The 15,248-nt window shown below is 48.3% G+C and overlaps 1 protein-coding gene across 1 annotated transcript in view; it reads right to left on the bottom strand.

The window, feature by feature from the left end:
• Casq2 (calsequestrin 2) overlaps nucleotides 1–15,248 on the bottom strand; it is a 71,627-nt gene continuing 56,379 nt past the window's right edge. Inside the window, exons 8-11 of the mRNA XM_050157529.1 lie at nucleotides 12,847–12,901; nucleotides 4,249–4,349; nucleotides 2,281–2,355; nucleotides 1–1,314 (exon numbers count right to left, since the gene is read on the bottom strand). Coding sequence (XP_050013486.1) covers nucleotides 1,081–1,314; nucleotides 2,281–2,355; nucleotides 4,249–4,349; nucleotides 12,847–12,901 — 465 coding nt within the window. The 3' untranslated portion in view covers nucleotides 1–1,080. The remainder of the gene's footprint in view (nucleotides 1,315–2,280; nucleotides 2,356–4,248; nucleotides 4,350–12,846; nucleotides 12,902–15,248) is intronic.

Genomic DNA, 15,248 nt, shown 5'->3' with positions numbered 1-15,248 from the left:
GATCTTTTCAAAACACAAGTTTAATGTCTGTTGGTTTATTACTATTCCATAAAAGGACTGCCCCAGTTTCAGAAACAAAGCCACACAGAGTGTTCTCCACGTTAACAGAGTTTGAAAATAAATTAGAACACTTACTTAGCAACGAAAACTACCAAGCACAATGTTACTTTCAGACAATTCAAAAGGCACTTGGGGATTTTTTTTCCCTCTTGGCCTCAGGGCATCGTGAACTCTAATTATCGCTGCCCTGGTCAGCTGCGGAGGGCTGATGAATGGAGAGTTAATTGACCATTGGATAAAGCAATTCTAACTCAGAATGGGACAGCTCACTAGCAGCGACAGAGAAGGGGCATTCAGTTCCCAGATCACAGGAGGCAGCCAGCAAACTCTTTCAGAGACCCAAACTGTCTCCCTCAGAAAAATGAAAAACCTTCAACCTTCAGCCTCTCCCTACGCTCCCTGCTGGTGATATAAGAGGCTTGCCCAACTGTTGGGACGCTCAGAGAACTAACTGACCCCCACACAGCATCCTAATATTCTAGAAATAATGGTGATGTCCACACATTTCAAGGATTCTAATTGCCATCTAAAGGCTTGGATTCCCCGAGAGATTCTGGGTTTGGGGACTGATTTGAATAATCACGTGTCTTTCCCAGGCTCTGGTTAGAATTCCTCTCTCTGCTTGTGAACTAATAGCAAGCTGTCCGTTCTGTCACTGCCAGAATCAAAGACAGTAAGTAAACTTGAGTAGAGGTGTCAGGAGATATGATCCCCAGACTCCCAGAATTCCATGACCCCCCCCATGCTCTAGCAAAGAACAAGAGCTGTTTGCTCCCCAATGCTTAAAAGAAGTCAGCATGGGAATCCCCCCCCCCCCTCCCCTGCTGAGTGGGACTGCTGGGTTTGGGAAGGCGTTCACTGAAATGTACCACTTCTGCCAAGAAACAACTAGAAAAAGATGCTGGAGAAAGGAAAAGAACCGGCTGGGTGTGGGCACCGCTGCTTGCTGACCCCTTGGGTTGTCTGTACTGTAGGGGGTAGTTGTGATGTCGTTCTCATCAGATGCACCCAGGTCTGGAGTTATTCATCATCGTCGTCGTCATCATCGCTGTCATCGTTATCCTCATCATCAGAATCATCATCATCATCGTCGTCATCATCATCATTGTCGTTATTGCCGTCATCATCTTCCTCTTCGTTGTCATCATCTTCAGTGTTGATCTTTCCGGAAAGCACATCCTCGATCCAGTCTTCCAGCTCCTCGGCTGTGGGCAGGTCATCATCGTCTGGGATCTCCATCCAGACGCTGTCAGCCTGCAGTGACGCACAGAATGAACCAAGGCATGAGTGGGTGGAGGCTGAGACAGACCAGGACTTTCTAAGGAGCTCTGCTGAGTAGGCCTCCAAGTCTCTCACACCTATCAGGGATATGTACAGATACACAAGTGGAAATGCCAAACTGCAGGACACTCCTGTGCAGTATTCTGTTTCAATAACAGCAAAAGAAATGGGTGTTCTACTACCCAAGAGAATGTATATGTGCATACACATAAATGAATGAATGAATGAATGAGTCAATCTTCTTTCAAATTTCAAAATTCAAGAAATGTAGAGATTGAGAGAACACTTACCACACAGCAGCAAAGAGACCTTGTTAGTTGGCCTTTTTTCACAAAAAGAGCTGTGTTCACTGGGCTGCAGTGGGCCCTCTATTGTGGCTCCTTCTCCTTACTCTTACTGTTAACGTTGTTGAATCTGCCCTGCTTCTGTCTTGTTCTGTATTAGATGTCTGGACTGAGTCTAAATTTCTTCCCACTCTGTCTGTTCACCTCAGTAGCCCTTCCCACCCTGAGTTCATCCGTGCTGAAACTTCTGTCGTTGGGGTCTCCTGACTGGGTGGCTGACTGTTAGTATGGGCTTCTGGACATCAACCTCTCCATCTCTCTTAGGCAATGGTAGCTCCAGGCATGAGTTGCCTGTATAAGAAGGCCTTGTTCTTTGGCTTGGAAAGTGAATACAAGAGAATGTTCTTGGGTGGAAAGTTCAAGGTCAACGAGTCAGGTTGGACTAGCTCCATAAGCAAAGAAACACACTCCTCGAGAAAGATCGGGACTGGCTTGAGCCCAGGCTCGGGCTGTACCAGCAAGCTCCTAGAGTTTGGGAAAGACCCAAGAGTTCTACTTGCAGCTGTAGACTCCTGAATGATCTCATAGTTGGGGTTGTATAACAGCCAACAGGGTGGCTGAGAGCGCCTGATCAGGCCTTGATGGGGATACTCACGTCTGTTACATTCACCACCCCGATCTGTGGCTTGAACAAGTCAATTTTGAAAGTCTTCTCCCAGTAAGCTACAAGCTGCAGCAACAAAAAGGCCAGGTTAGACAGTGGGCAGAGGGCTGGACTCACCTGCCAGCCTGCTGTAGTAACCGAGTTGTGATTGGTTGAATGCCTTTGAAACAATTGCGGACACTCAGGAAATTGAAGGCTAGCTCCATCTCTAAAGCACTTTATGCCTTAAGAAAAAGTTGCCACAACACAAGCTGTAACAACATCGAACATAAATGCTTCCACCACTCTCAGGGGGACTAGCAAAAAGATGGCCGATGCCAACCCCCAAATTATAACTTGTTGGTAGCTTGTGGGTAACGAAAGAGCCATTTCTCTCTACCTCCCGTTAAATGTTCCATTCTTAGAAGCCCTTATCTTGTGCCTCTCTGTCACATGAGATGCCTGGGAAAACATAGATAGGCTGTAACTTGGCATAAGATGCAAACACAAGCCAGGTTTCTTCAGCCCAGTGTGGGCTCCATCTGGACAGATCTCTGGCTGGGGCAGGCCAGTGGAGTTAATGGAGTCCATGAAGCTAAGAAAATGGAGATGTTCAGGGGCAGAGGCTTCCCTAGTAAATATGGGGCCTTTGTGGAGTTGGTGTTATGGATCTGGAAATTAGAAATGCCTGGAAATTGCTTTGCAAGTACCCAGATGGATGCAGAACTGACCAAAAAATGACAGGTCACCTACAAGTTTGCATACTGAGACAGTCAGGGTAAACTGGAAATAACCCAGCAGAAAACAAACCAGCAAAGCAATGCTGTGTGCTTATATGGCCATGGCTTTCTTATGTTTACCCAGAGTTGTGCCATAGACCTCAAATGTTATGGAAGTCTCTGCCTTTGGTTCACCCAACCCCTGTGTGTGTAGGATTTGACGTTAGTGTTTTCTGTCTAATAACCAGTCATTGCCTATGCAACTCATAGCCAGAAAACAACCAAATTGGTGTAATTACCAGCAGTTAGCCATACCAGAAGCAATCAATAGACCAAGCTTTAACTTTACTATGGGTCTCAGTGGGACTTCCACATCTGCTAGGTTTAGTTTAGCATCCAGGTATTGCCCTTTCTCAGTGGGATAGGGGTTGTAACAACGTCTGTTTAGGGAGTGAGCTATGAGTACATTTGCAAACAAATCTCTGTAATCTAGTATCTATGTGTTAGTCTTGAAGGCTCTTGAAGAGACTCAAGTTCAACCCCATGTAGTGTTGGGAATCCTGGCTCTTGGTGCAGCATTGAACTTGGCCAATAGAGAATGTTCATTACAGTAGAGGAGTAGCTTCCTGCATTGTTATTATCACTGGGTTCCTATGTGGCATGAATTCTGCATGCTTTGTTCAAAACTAAGAATTATTAGAGCTTTCTTGCTCTTCCTCACTGACAGAGATTAGACTGGGGTGGTAAAGTCACTGTGCCTTCCACGTGTACTAGGCATGATGCTGAGTCTTAGAGAACTTGCGAGAAGCAAGCCAGGCGTGGTCTCTGCCCTCAGACAATGCGTTCTTTTGCTTCATCAAGTTCTTATCTCTACAAAGTGTTCACTTCTGACTCTATTCTCTAACAATTTAGGTTGTCTCTAGAGGCTCAGGGAGAGGTGGGTGGTGATATAAAAGGGCCATATTGTTGCTTAAAGAAAGAATGCTCCCAGCTCCCCTGGATGGGCCTCTCCAAGAGTAGTCACCTCTTGGCATCTCAGAAGTAAGGACACTGGTAAGTCTGGTCACTGCCATGAGTACATAAAGCCAAGGTCAATGCTGTCCTGAAAGCTTATGCACCCACTCCATATGCAGTGGCCTCTGGGTTTCTTCAGATGTCTTCTACTCTTTCAGTTTGTCCCTCACACTTGAAGACTTTGTGCTAAACACAAATACGAATTGTGAAGGCCACCAGGGATGAGGCCTTGGCCTGGGCCACTCACCAGTGGGAAGTCATCTGGGTCAATCCACAAGATACTCAAGTCAGGGTTGTCAGTGTTGTCCCGGGCAACCTGTTTCAGGATCTCCAGGAACTCATAGCCATCTGAATAGGGTTCAAGAAAGTTGAGTCACCCATTGCATGCAGCACTCCTCACGTGGAGTACAAGAGCATGGTTTTTCCATAGGGCTTTCATGGCCATCTGGTGCGTACCCTCAATTACAGACTGAGTCTATAAAATGAGTCAGATGAAGAGCCGCAGACATAAAGGAGCTCATACAGAGAAAGCCAGGGCAATTTTAAGCAGAGAAATTGAAAGGTCACAGGGAAGTGGCCCCCTTTCTAAATGAAGACTTACCTTCATTTGTTCACCAGGAGATGAAAATTGAGTGGCCTTAGTGACAAAGGTCAGTCCCAGAGCAGAGGAAGCTCTCTGCCTGTCCCCAAGAATTCTGTGTTCCAAGCATGTGCCGTCCCTGGGTTCCCCACATCTGCTCTACGGCCCTGGAACAGCCTGGAATTCCCAACGCCTTCAAACTGGGTCGGCCTCCCTCTGCTCCACAGCCCACTCCGGCACAAGCTCTGGTAGCGCCAGCTCTCCCTGTCCTCTGTCAGCAATATTCTCTGCCCCAGAGAGGGGATGAATCATAGGAAAAGCAGGGGCAGGCCTTCCGCACTTTGAGCCTGAGCCCTGCAGCACACAGTTCTTTTTTCCATAAGCAAAAATTTTGCAAGAACATTCAGTAAGTGATACTGAAAATCCTGAACACCCCCCCCCCACAGAACTAGAGCAGAGACAAGTGGTCTGAACCTGGCAGGTTCCTGATCAAAAAAACGCTGTGTGTATGTGTGTGTGTGTGTGTGTGTGTTTGTATACATGTGAGGAACATACGTCACAGAAGACTCTCTGGAAGTTCAGGGAATCCAGAAGAGAACTAATATTTTGTTAAACAGTTAAATTAAGGAAAATGAAAAAAAAAAAAACTCAGGGAAGCTCTCTTAGCAAGTCCCCTAGCACTTATGCAAGAAAGTTCTGCGTGAGCCACCAACGGCCAGTCCATCTCAGAACCTGAGCAGAGATAAGATCATGGTGGCAAATCTGATGACTTTGTCTTGCAGGTGGGAGGAAAGGGCCAGTGGTGGTGACCTGCTTGGAACAAGAACCACAGAGGCAACAGGACAACAGACTTCTCAACAGATGCCAGTATGTACAAATGACTGTGACCCCACCCAGCTCTGTGTGGGTACCGCAGTGACTGGGTGGGGCTAGAGGACCAATTGTAGGACCTGCTCCTACCAGGCAGTAGCATACAGCTCAAAAGAGACATTTTAAAAGTTTGGTTCTAAACAATCAAGTTACGTATCTGTGATAGCTGAGTTTGTGGCCTGAGATTCACATCCTCTGTACAAACATAGCGGTTGTGCTTTAGAGCCCACGTATTTGCTGTTTGGAGGGTGGGGATGAGAAAAGCGTGTTTCTTATCTCCTGCATGTTGGCATCATTGAGAAAGCCAAGCTTTTCTCCTCCAGCCTCAAATGTCCTTGCTGCCATCTTGGTACATTGTGGCCCCTGTGGTCATTTCTCAGCAGAGGAAAATAAGGGGATTCATGGGAGAGTTGTTTGTGGATTTGTGGATCCAAATGCATAGACCAGAAGAGAGAATTCCTCCCAGACACCGACAATTATGACTTCACACCATGGAGAAGAAAAGGACAATAATTGAGGTGACATGGCCAGTTCTCTGCAAGATGAAATGAAAATGGGAAAAGGGACCTGGACAGGTTTTACAAATCACAAAGAGGGTGAGGTCCAACAACACAGACCACATTCAAGCTGAGTAAACGTGGACTGGGTCTCCTGGAGGGAGAGCAGAGATTCCCATGCCAAGGTTGCAGAAGGCCCAGCCTATGACCAGACCTACAGATGCTGCTGTGTTCTCATGGAAAAGCTCACGTAATGCTGAGATCTCATTGAAGGAACATTACATACAAGATCACGCCACCCCTGCTGTCTCTATCCTAGAGCAGGTTCAGTGATTGAAAGAAAAAGGTAGATTGAGTAAAAAAAATGGGTTCTGCAAAAAAAAAATACATTTAAATCTGCATTAACCAAAAGAATTCATAGACGTGGCTTTATTTCCATGTTAAAGATTGTGTGTGTGTATGGGTCTGTGTGTGTGTGTGTGTGTGTGTGTGTGTGTAAAGAGAATATTCTTTACATGAAGGGAAAGCAAGGAAAACTCAAAAACCATTTCTTCCCAAACAAAATGGATAAAATTGACTTTAAAGGCACAAAGCTTCATCAAGTCCCACACGATTGGGACACAGCTGGAGACAACTGAGCCAGGAAGGATCAAATGAGTATTTGCTGTATCAGTGACCTAGCTCAGAGGCCTTAGACTGTGACAGACTACCTTTCAAAGCGAAGAGAACATAATCTGTACTAAGTAGATAGATAGATAGGAGAAGGCTAGCTATAGACTCTTAGGCTTGAAGTTGTCTAGCGTAGGCACTGGAGGACTAGGCTACCAGGGAATCACCCAAAGAGGAGACCTAATGTCCCCAGTAACCAGGCTGGTGAAGAGCCCCAGCCAGAATCCTCTGTCTCTCCCTTTTATTTCCAGAGTAGGTCCCTCTGCCCCTCCTAAAGTCTGGTCCCGGAGCTGTTGATCCTAAGAGGCACAAATCTCCATTTCTACACTAGCTTCTTTCTTGACAGACACTGGGCATTGCTCTTTATACGCAGAGTCTGCTGTCTGCTGTCTGCCACTCAGCCTTCCTCTCAGGGGCATTTGCACTGAGCACTCACTGGGTCCTGAGGATACCGGCATTTCATCTTCCCATTTAGGCTGCATGGAGGATTTTACTACCTTCATTTTTTCAGAGAGCTCGAAGGAGGCAGCTTGTCCCTGCCATCTATGAGTAAACAGCAGAGCCAGGAGTCGAACTCTACACACCTACAGCCAGTTACTATTCCTCCTCCCTCTGAGGTCTCGGTATTCCCACCACAGAGCTGCCACCTTCCTTCCTTGCTTCTGTACCTGAGTTTCCCTGGATGTGAAACTTTGTCCTCAGGAAGGTACAGGCCAGGTGAGGGAGGAGATGCAGTGTGGCCTCTCTCCTGGGAGTGGGGATGGGCTGCCTCTGCCCTTCTGAGAGAAATTGGAGCAAAGCTCCTGTCCTGCTTCTGAGCGTGTTCCTGAGGCCTGCCCTGTCTGTGGGGTCACCCCAGTGATGCTTTAAGTAAGCTCAGAGTCTCCAGGATGGCCTAAATAAAGAAGGCTGTGAGAACGGCAGGCCCTTCCCAGCCCCTAGACTGCAGGTCTGGAAGTTCAGGACCGAGGGCTGGGGAAAGAGTGTGGAGCCAGGTTTCCCACGACAAGCAACTGGCCTCTGGGAATTGCATCCCTGTGTGACGAGAACCCGGTCATTATCCTTTCCTGCTTCCCTGGCAGAGGTTGGTGAGAACAGGCCTGCACCAGGCCCTAGGGGACCAGGTCTAGGTCACTCACAGTCATCTAGAGAAAGGCCCCATTTGCAGATGTGATTGTGTCTAAGGCTGAGCTACGGCCCAGGAGCAAACAGGCCTATGGTGCTGCCCAGACTGCCCCTTCCTCGCAGCCTCCTCCTGGCTGCTGGCTGTGCTCAGGCCATGGAGACTGAGGATGCTCTTCCTGACTCCACAGCTGTGGACCGAAGGGTTTCTGCCTGGGCTTAGGAAAGTTGTGGCCCTACAGTGGCCTCCTGCCATTGTCCACGTGGAAGTGGGCAGCTAGGCAGGCCAGAGGTGAATATCACCCAGCGTGGAGGCTGCCTTCAAGGATGTTCTTTTTTTCTTAGGCATGCCTTTGAGTTTCTATGTGCTTCAGACCCAGAGCCAAGTTGAGACGCATAGGCGAATAAATTACAAGAACCCCAGGGAAAGCTCCATGGGTCCTTGGTTGTATGGAATTCTCCAAAAGCAGAATTCTCCAGACTTGGGTCTTGTGCGAAGACCGTGAGGAGGTCACAAGGCTGGGAGTCTCCCCCCTCCCCCCCCCCTTTTCAAAGAACTTCTACTGCAGTGAGACAGCCACTCAGAAGCAAAGACGCCATGGGGCCCGTGGCTTTGAAGCAGGTCCTGCCATTTTTGCTCTTTGGATCCCAGAATTGGTGGGGAGAAAGTCAAGCGATACATTTTCACAATTCAGAGACACATGGAGATAGATAGAGGGTTGGACTGCTGGGTCATTGTCCCAGCTCTACCACTTAGTATTCATGAGAGCTGGGGATGATGTTTAACTTCACCGTACTTGTGCCCCTCCTCTATATACTGGAGAATATGGAGTAACCGTTCCCATCTTCAGAGCTGGTGTTTGCTGGGCTTACAAGTAGCATTCAGCACCCAGCAATAGTCAAATAGTGAGGCTGATATATCAAATTTAAATTATAGAGCTCCAAGAAGCACTTAGTGCTCCTATTTGAGACAATTGGTCTCTAACCCATTTTTGCAAGAACCCCAGGGCAGGAAAAGCTCAGGGGCAGCAGGGCTTGAAGCCTCCTTCCAGGGCCTGTTGCTAAATCTGCTCAGGGCTTGCAGACGGCAGCCATCCTTGTGTTTCTAGCTTGTTAGTGTGAATATTCCCAATGCCCTTAGAGGGTTTCCATCCAGCGCGCACTCATGTAGAACTGCTCTCAGCAAACCTTTCATCAAATATCGTAAAGAAGATGTCAGCCCAATGCGGACGCATCTGGGAGCAGCGAGGAGGACTCTTTCCTTTGCAAACCTGCCATGCAGCTCTGCTCTGAGCAGCTTAAGAAAAGATGTGGGCAGAGGATGGTGAGGTGCAACGAGCCGCTGGCATGGATGGAGGGAGCGAGAACATCCTAATATCCTTCCCAGCCAGGCCAGGGAAGCTCACAACAAGTGAAGACTCCAGGTCATGATATAGGGCCAGAGAGCAGACATAGATGCCTGCCAGGGAGACCCTCCTGTGCTCAACCTTCTGCTGAGGGGAACACAAACTCTGGCTGTAAGGAGAGTTCTTGGGGGCCAGGACACTGAAGAGACTAATGCTGCTGCTGTCCAGGAAGTTCACAGTCTGCCTAAGTAACTTCTGTGGGCCCTAGGAGGATGCCTTGTTATTCACGGGACCCTCATGCTGCCAAGTGACTCGGCTTGGGTCTCACTTCCTTGGTACGATCTTTTGATCTCCCAGCCCTGGCCCCTTCCGCACCACCCTGCAGCAACACCGCACAAGCTTGCAGCCTCCAGCAGCTGGGTCGCTGTTGAGAAGGGCTATCAAAAAGAGGACCCACGAGGAGCCCTCAGCAAAGATAAACCCACTTTTCTGCTGTACCTCTAGCCCTGTGTTTTGTGCACAGCACTGAACTGGCTGCGTCTCTGTTCTCCTGCGGGTCAAATGTTGGAGGCAGAGGGGTGGAGAACGAGGGAGGCACCCTGAATGATTGCCTGGATGTCAGATGCCGCCTGAGAGAGGCACAGAAGTCTGCCTGCCTTGTGGTTAAGGGTGTGGACTGGGAAGCCAGACAACCCTCACTTCATTCCACTGTTCCCCAGCCTGGTAACCTCCCTTGGCCTCTGCATCCTCAATTGTAAAAGGAGAATAACAATTAAACTTTCATTGTCGGGTTGTTGTGACAGTTATGGCCATCATGGCCACCTTCGTCATACTCCTGATGCATCTGGACGTCACGAGGGCTGGCTGCAAGGTTGGCCTGGACTTAGAGACCCTGGGCAATGTGGTCCAGTCAGGGAGCCTTGACAGCTCACTTCCACCCCTAACACCAGGTTGATAATAATAACCTGCACACATGGATCACAGAGTGGCCTCGGGATTAACGTGGCTGTTTCCTCACAGCTCCTCAATGCATACATTCTTTCTCTAAGAAGCAACTGCTATCCTGGACCCACCACCTCCCTCTTTCAGAAAGTGGGTGCAGTCTGGTTAGATAAGCCTTCTAGCGACCTGTTAGTCAAACCATAGGAATCTGAGTAACCAGCTGCAGGAATGCACCCTCCAGGATCTCAACCCAGCCTTGGGCCCCAAGCTGCACCTCACTGCCCAGCAGGTAAACGCTGACTGACCCCAAAGTCAGGGACTTTCATTAGAACCCCGTTTTGGTTAGAGCCCTGGGTGCCAAGGCGGCCCCTGCCTCTGAAAGATCACGTTCCTGACCTCCCCTCCCAGAGTTGCTCTGTTCCCCAGGGACAAGCCCCAGCTTGGGATTTGGAGAGAAGGCAGAGCTTCAGGGCCCAGGGGTGTTTGCACTGGGAGGAGGTGGAAGTCCTTGTAGAAGCTTGATTCATTAGGGCAGCAATCTCTGTCAAACAGGTTTCTGCAGTTCAGGGAGACCTCTTTGTTCTATTGTTCCAGACAGCCAGACAGGCCTCCTTGCCACCCTGGGAGGGGGCAGTGGGGCTGCAAGGAAGCCCCCTGGAGTCTTGCCAGCAGGCAGCTGCCAGCAGCAACTCTGATCACACAACACCAAGGATCCGATTCTGTCTGATTATAGCCTGTAAACCTGGGGGCTGAGGGTAGCCAGGATCTGTAAAAAAGCAGCTGACACTACAGGACAAAAAAAAAAAAAAAAAAAAAACAAGTCTAGATCCCAGAAATACTTGAGGAGGATTCTCAGCTCTGCAAGTCTATGGTGGAAAATTCAGCCTAGCAATGGATACTTAAGAGACTAGCTCTCAAACAATTTGCCTTTGATGCAATAGAACATTACTCAATCTTAAAAAAAAAGATAGTCAAGATAGATACTATATAGTGGGAATATATACACACACACACACACACACACACACACATTATGCTAAAGACAAGATGCCAGATGACTTCATTCATATGGAATGTCCAGAACAGATAATTAGACAGACAGTATGCAATTGGTGGTTACCACCTGTGGAGAGGGTCGGTAATGGGAATGACTGTCAATGGGTATTGTTGGTAAAGGGCTGGAATGAGATGGTGCTGACCTGCACCGCCTTGTGAGGATAAAATCCCCACTCTAGCTAGCTTTAAAGAGTGGCTGCTATAGGGCATACATTGCGTTGATTTCCAGAATCACATCATTAAGAAAGGTCTAACTACTTGCTCCGTAAACATCTGCAGGGCACCTGCCCTGTCAAGCCACTGAGGACTCAGGCTTGCACTGATGGGTAAGCCAATAGGTCCTTTCTTCCCAGCACCCTTGTGTTCCCTTAGACTGGGCTGAACTTCTCTGAGTCTCTGTATCTTTGTCTGAAGCTAAGATCTGCTTTGTTGATGTTGGTTGGCTGGCTAGTTTTGGGTTTAAGGTGTTTTGGGTTTTGTTTGTTTGCTTGTTAGATTTGAGGCAGGGTTTCATGGAGTCCAGGCTAGTCTTGGATTTGACATATGGTTGAGGATAGTCTTGAACTTCTGATCCTTCTACTTCTACCGAGATGACAGGCCCACACCACCACACCCAGTTTTTGCAGCACTGTGGACGGAGCCCCGGACTTCCTGCACGCTAGCACTTCCCAGTCCTAACCTCTAAACAGTGCACCATGGCAATGGAAGATCTTAGCAAACATATAATTCCGCATTTTCTGGAGCACTGGTCCCAAACTTGATGATCCACCATGATTAGCCTCAGAGCAGAGGCCCATAAAACCACAGATTCTAAAGGTCTTGTATGAACCAGTCCAAGGGGGCCTTTGCTGTCAAGTTCAGGAAACCCTGTTCCAACTCTTTATGGCCAAAGCCTGGCTGCTAGGCATCCCAAATGACCAGCCTTGACTTCCCTGACTGCCTTCTGGATTGTTCCAGGCCTCCCCCACACGCTCCTCCTATCTGCTCTTCCACCTCCCCTTGGGAGGCTGCCTTGTGGATCACTGTTTTGGGGAACTAGCATTTTGACTCTTATAAAATTCACGGTTCTCTCCCTTCTCTTTCCATTGGTGTTGATAAGATGGAAACCAGGGAACGTTGCCCACAGTGCAACAATAGCCAAGTTACCCTTCCGGCGGTAGAGAGACTTGTACTCTAAAAAGGGATTGTTTGTTCTACCTGTCCTCTCTGTTTGGCAGATTTTTCTAGACCGTTCCTACGCACATGGTGCTTTTCAGAGGAAGACAACGTATTTTATTATTATGTTAAGGTCGGATTGGTTTATATAGATTCAATCGTAAACTGACAGATACACACAGACACACACAGACACATACAGACACAGACACAGACACACACACACACACACACACACACACACACACACACACACACACACACCCTGTAAGGCTAGGATGTTTTAGTGCTCTCCTTGTGGGCTCATTCCTATTCTGAGTAGCTGCACACAATCAACACAAGTTGCCCACGCTAACCTTGAACTGCTGATGCTCCCTATCTCCTCCCCAAAGCTGGGATTACTGCCCAGCTGTGTGGCTGACAGTCTTTGCAGTTCTGTCCCCTTGGCTGAGTTTGCTGCTGAAGACTCACTCATACCGGCCCGATGACCACTAGAGGGGGTCAATTTCTTGCTTTTGAACTGATACTGAGAGGGCTTAGAAGCCGGTTCCTGCCAATGGCTAAACAGATTGGTGAGGGTGGGAATGGGGGCTGGCTAGGTATCCTACCTGGGTCACTCCTCTCTGCAAAGGCCACAATGTGGATCCCGTTCAAGTCATCTTCCTGAAAGAGGAAAAAAAAAACCAAAGGTTCATCTCAAGAGAAGAGACATATAAACGAGTAAATCAGGGACAACAACATGGAGGCAGGCATGGAAAAGAAGCAGGGGATGGAGAAAGATGGAAAAGAAGCAGGTGCAAAGGGGCAGGACAGGCACACGCTGAGGAAGCAGATGCTGATGGGTGACTGGCAGGGCACATGGAACTTTGATAAGAGACTCGGATCAGTGGGTTTCTAAGACAGGACAACACACACAAGAGTCAGCAGTAAATCGTTCTCACGCCTGTGGTCTGGCGAGTCCCGAGAGCAGCAGCAGCGGGAAATTGGAAAGCGTGTCAGTCTGGCTTATCAGAGGCTCCGGAGCAACAAAAACTCTGGAAACTCTGGCTCTAGCCAATCTAACAGTTTCGAGACAGTTCTGCGAATGTGACAGTTCTAAGGTTCCCCACCAGGAGATATCATCGGGGATGGACCAGATTTCAGGGACTCCTGAGCATGACTGGTGGATCCTGAACCCCCACCTTGAGCAGTAAAGAACCATCAACTCAACGAGGATTTGGGTCTCTGGTGCCCACACAAGAAAAGGGGAGAAGCAGAGCCTCTGGAGCAATTCGGGGATGCCACTACGTGAGTGCATGGTCTGAAGGAGGCCAGAAGAGGGTGTTAGATCCCCTGAAGTTAGAGGGATAGGCAGCTGTAAGGGATAAGCTGGGTGTAGGGGCTGGGAACCGAACTCAGGTTTTCTGCAAGAACAACAAATGGTCTTAACCACTGAGCCATCTTCCCACCCCTGGCAGGAACATTTCTATAAATGTGGGAGAATTTGGAATTTGGGACTATGGTGGTTTTAGGGTGTTCCTGGGGAGGGGGAGCCAGAGCAAGGGAAGTAAACCTGAAGACATGTCAGAAAGCAAAGAGCATTTCACAGATGCACGTTTGGGACAGGAAGACTACCTGCCTGTCCCGCCTTCTTGTTGATTATTTACTGGAGAAGGAAGAGTGAGGGTTTGGAGGAGACTCTTGTATAACAAAATTGACCCTCTGGAGACTCCATGCTACGAGATGGAGAAAAAAAAGTCCAATGTATACTGATGACAGTAGCCAGGAGAGAGAGATTCACTGGGAACCCTTGTGTCATATCAGAGTCGTCCTATGGGGGTAGGGGACTCAAGCTCCCCCACCTCCGTTTTCCATTTCGATTGCTTCTAATGCTGCGGCAATCCTATCTAAATGCTAATTTTTCCCCTTTGAGTTTGGCATGAACAAAACCTCCAAAAAAATCTAAGATAGATTAAATAGAAAATATTATTATTAAAAACAAGAGAGTGGGGTCGGCGTTGGCCGGGTTCTCTGGGGAATTGAATGTTACAGATATATATGTGTGTGCACCAGGTTATTAGGGAAACATGACAGTGACCAGAAGGAGACTCTGACGTTCACCACCGTTTGGCGATCACGTCCTTTTGTTATGATCGCCAGACAGACTCCCCCGGTCAGGTCTCATTAGGCGGCCCCGTGTCCCTGTCACCTGCCATCAGTTAGAATTGAGCACCCGTAACTCTGTGAAGCAGGCTTCATTTCTGCCTCCCCTTCTAGAATGCACTTGGAAATTGGTTTTAGAATTAAGAATCCATATTCATTTTCTGACAGGCTGCTCCAGGTGGGCCTGTCACTATCGTTAGCGGAGACAGGCCCTGGATAGAACACTCTCAGAGGGACAGGGCTGCTCAGGCATTCAGGGCATGATCCTGTATCGAGCACCTGTAGAGGGACGGGGAGGCTGTGCTAGATGCTGAGAATTTTCCTCAATAAACTCATGGAGCAAGAATTCACGTGCAAACCGTGAGTCAAATGCACATCATATTCCCGTTCAGTACTTAAGAATCACTTAAGGAATCTAAAGCTGCAGAGATAGTGGTGACCTAAGTGGGACTGATTGGTTCTGTCTAACCCAGAGACCCTCTGTGCTAGTCCACCCTGTCCACCATAATGAAGGGTCATAAGCTGATAGCTTATCAACAACAGGAATCAGGGAGACTTATCTCTCATTGTTTTGGGTGTGGGAAGTCCAAGGTGCCCTCAACAAGGAATTCAGTGTCGGATAAGGGCTTGCTTAGTCTCTGGTCTTTGGCCCCCCTCTTCCTTTCTTTTTCTTTTCTTTTCTTTTTTAAGATAGCAACTCCCTATGTAGCCCCAGCTGAATTCACTATGTAGCCCAGGCTGTCTTCAAACTTACTAGCCTCCTTCTGGGAGTACGTGCATGATTCACCAAGGCCAAATTAGAGCGGCTTCTTCTTCTTCTTCTTCTTCTTCTTCTTCTTCTTCTTCTTCTTCTTCTTCTTCTTCTTCT

Source organism: Alexandromys fortis, unplaced genomic scaffold (genome assembly GCF_014885135.2).
Source record: "Alexandromys fortis isolate MF-2015 unplaced genomic scaffold, M_Fortis_MF-2015_v1.1 scaffold_78, whole genome shotgun sequence".
NCBI lineage: Eukaryota > Metazoa > Chordata > Mammalia > Rodentia > Cricetidae > Alexandromys > Alexandromys fortis.
The sequence above is the reverse complement of the archived record's forward strand: the minus strand, read 5'-3'. Positions and strand labels throughout refer to the sequence as shown.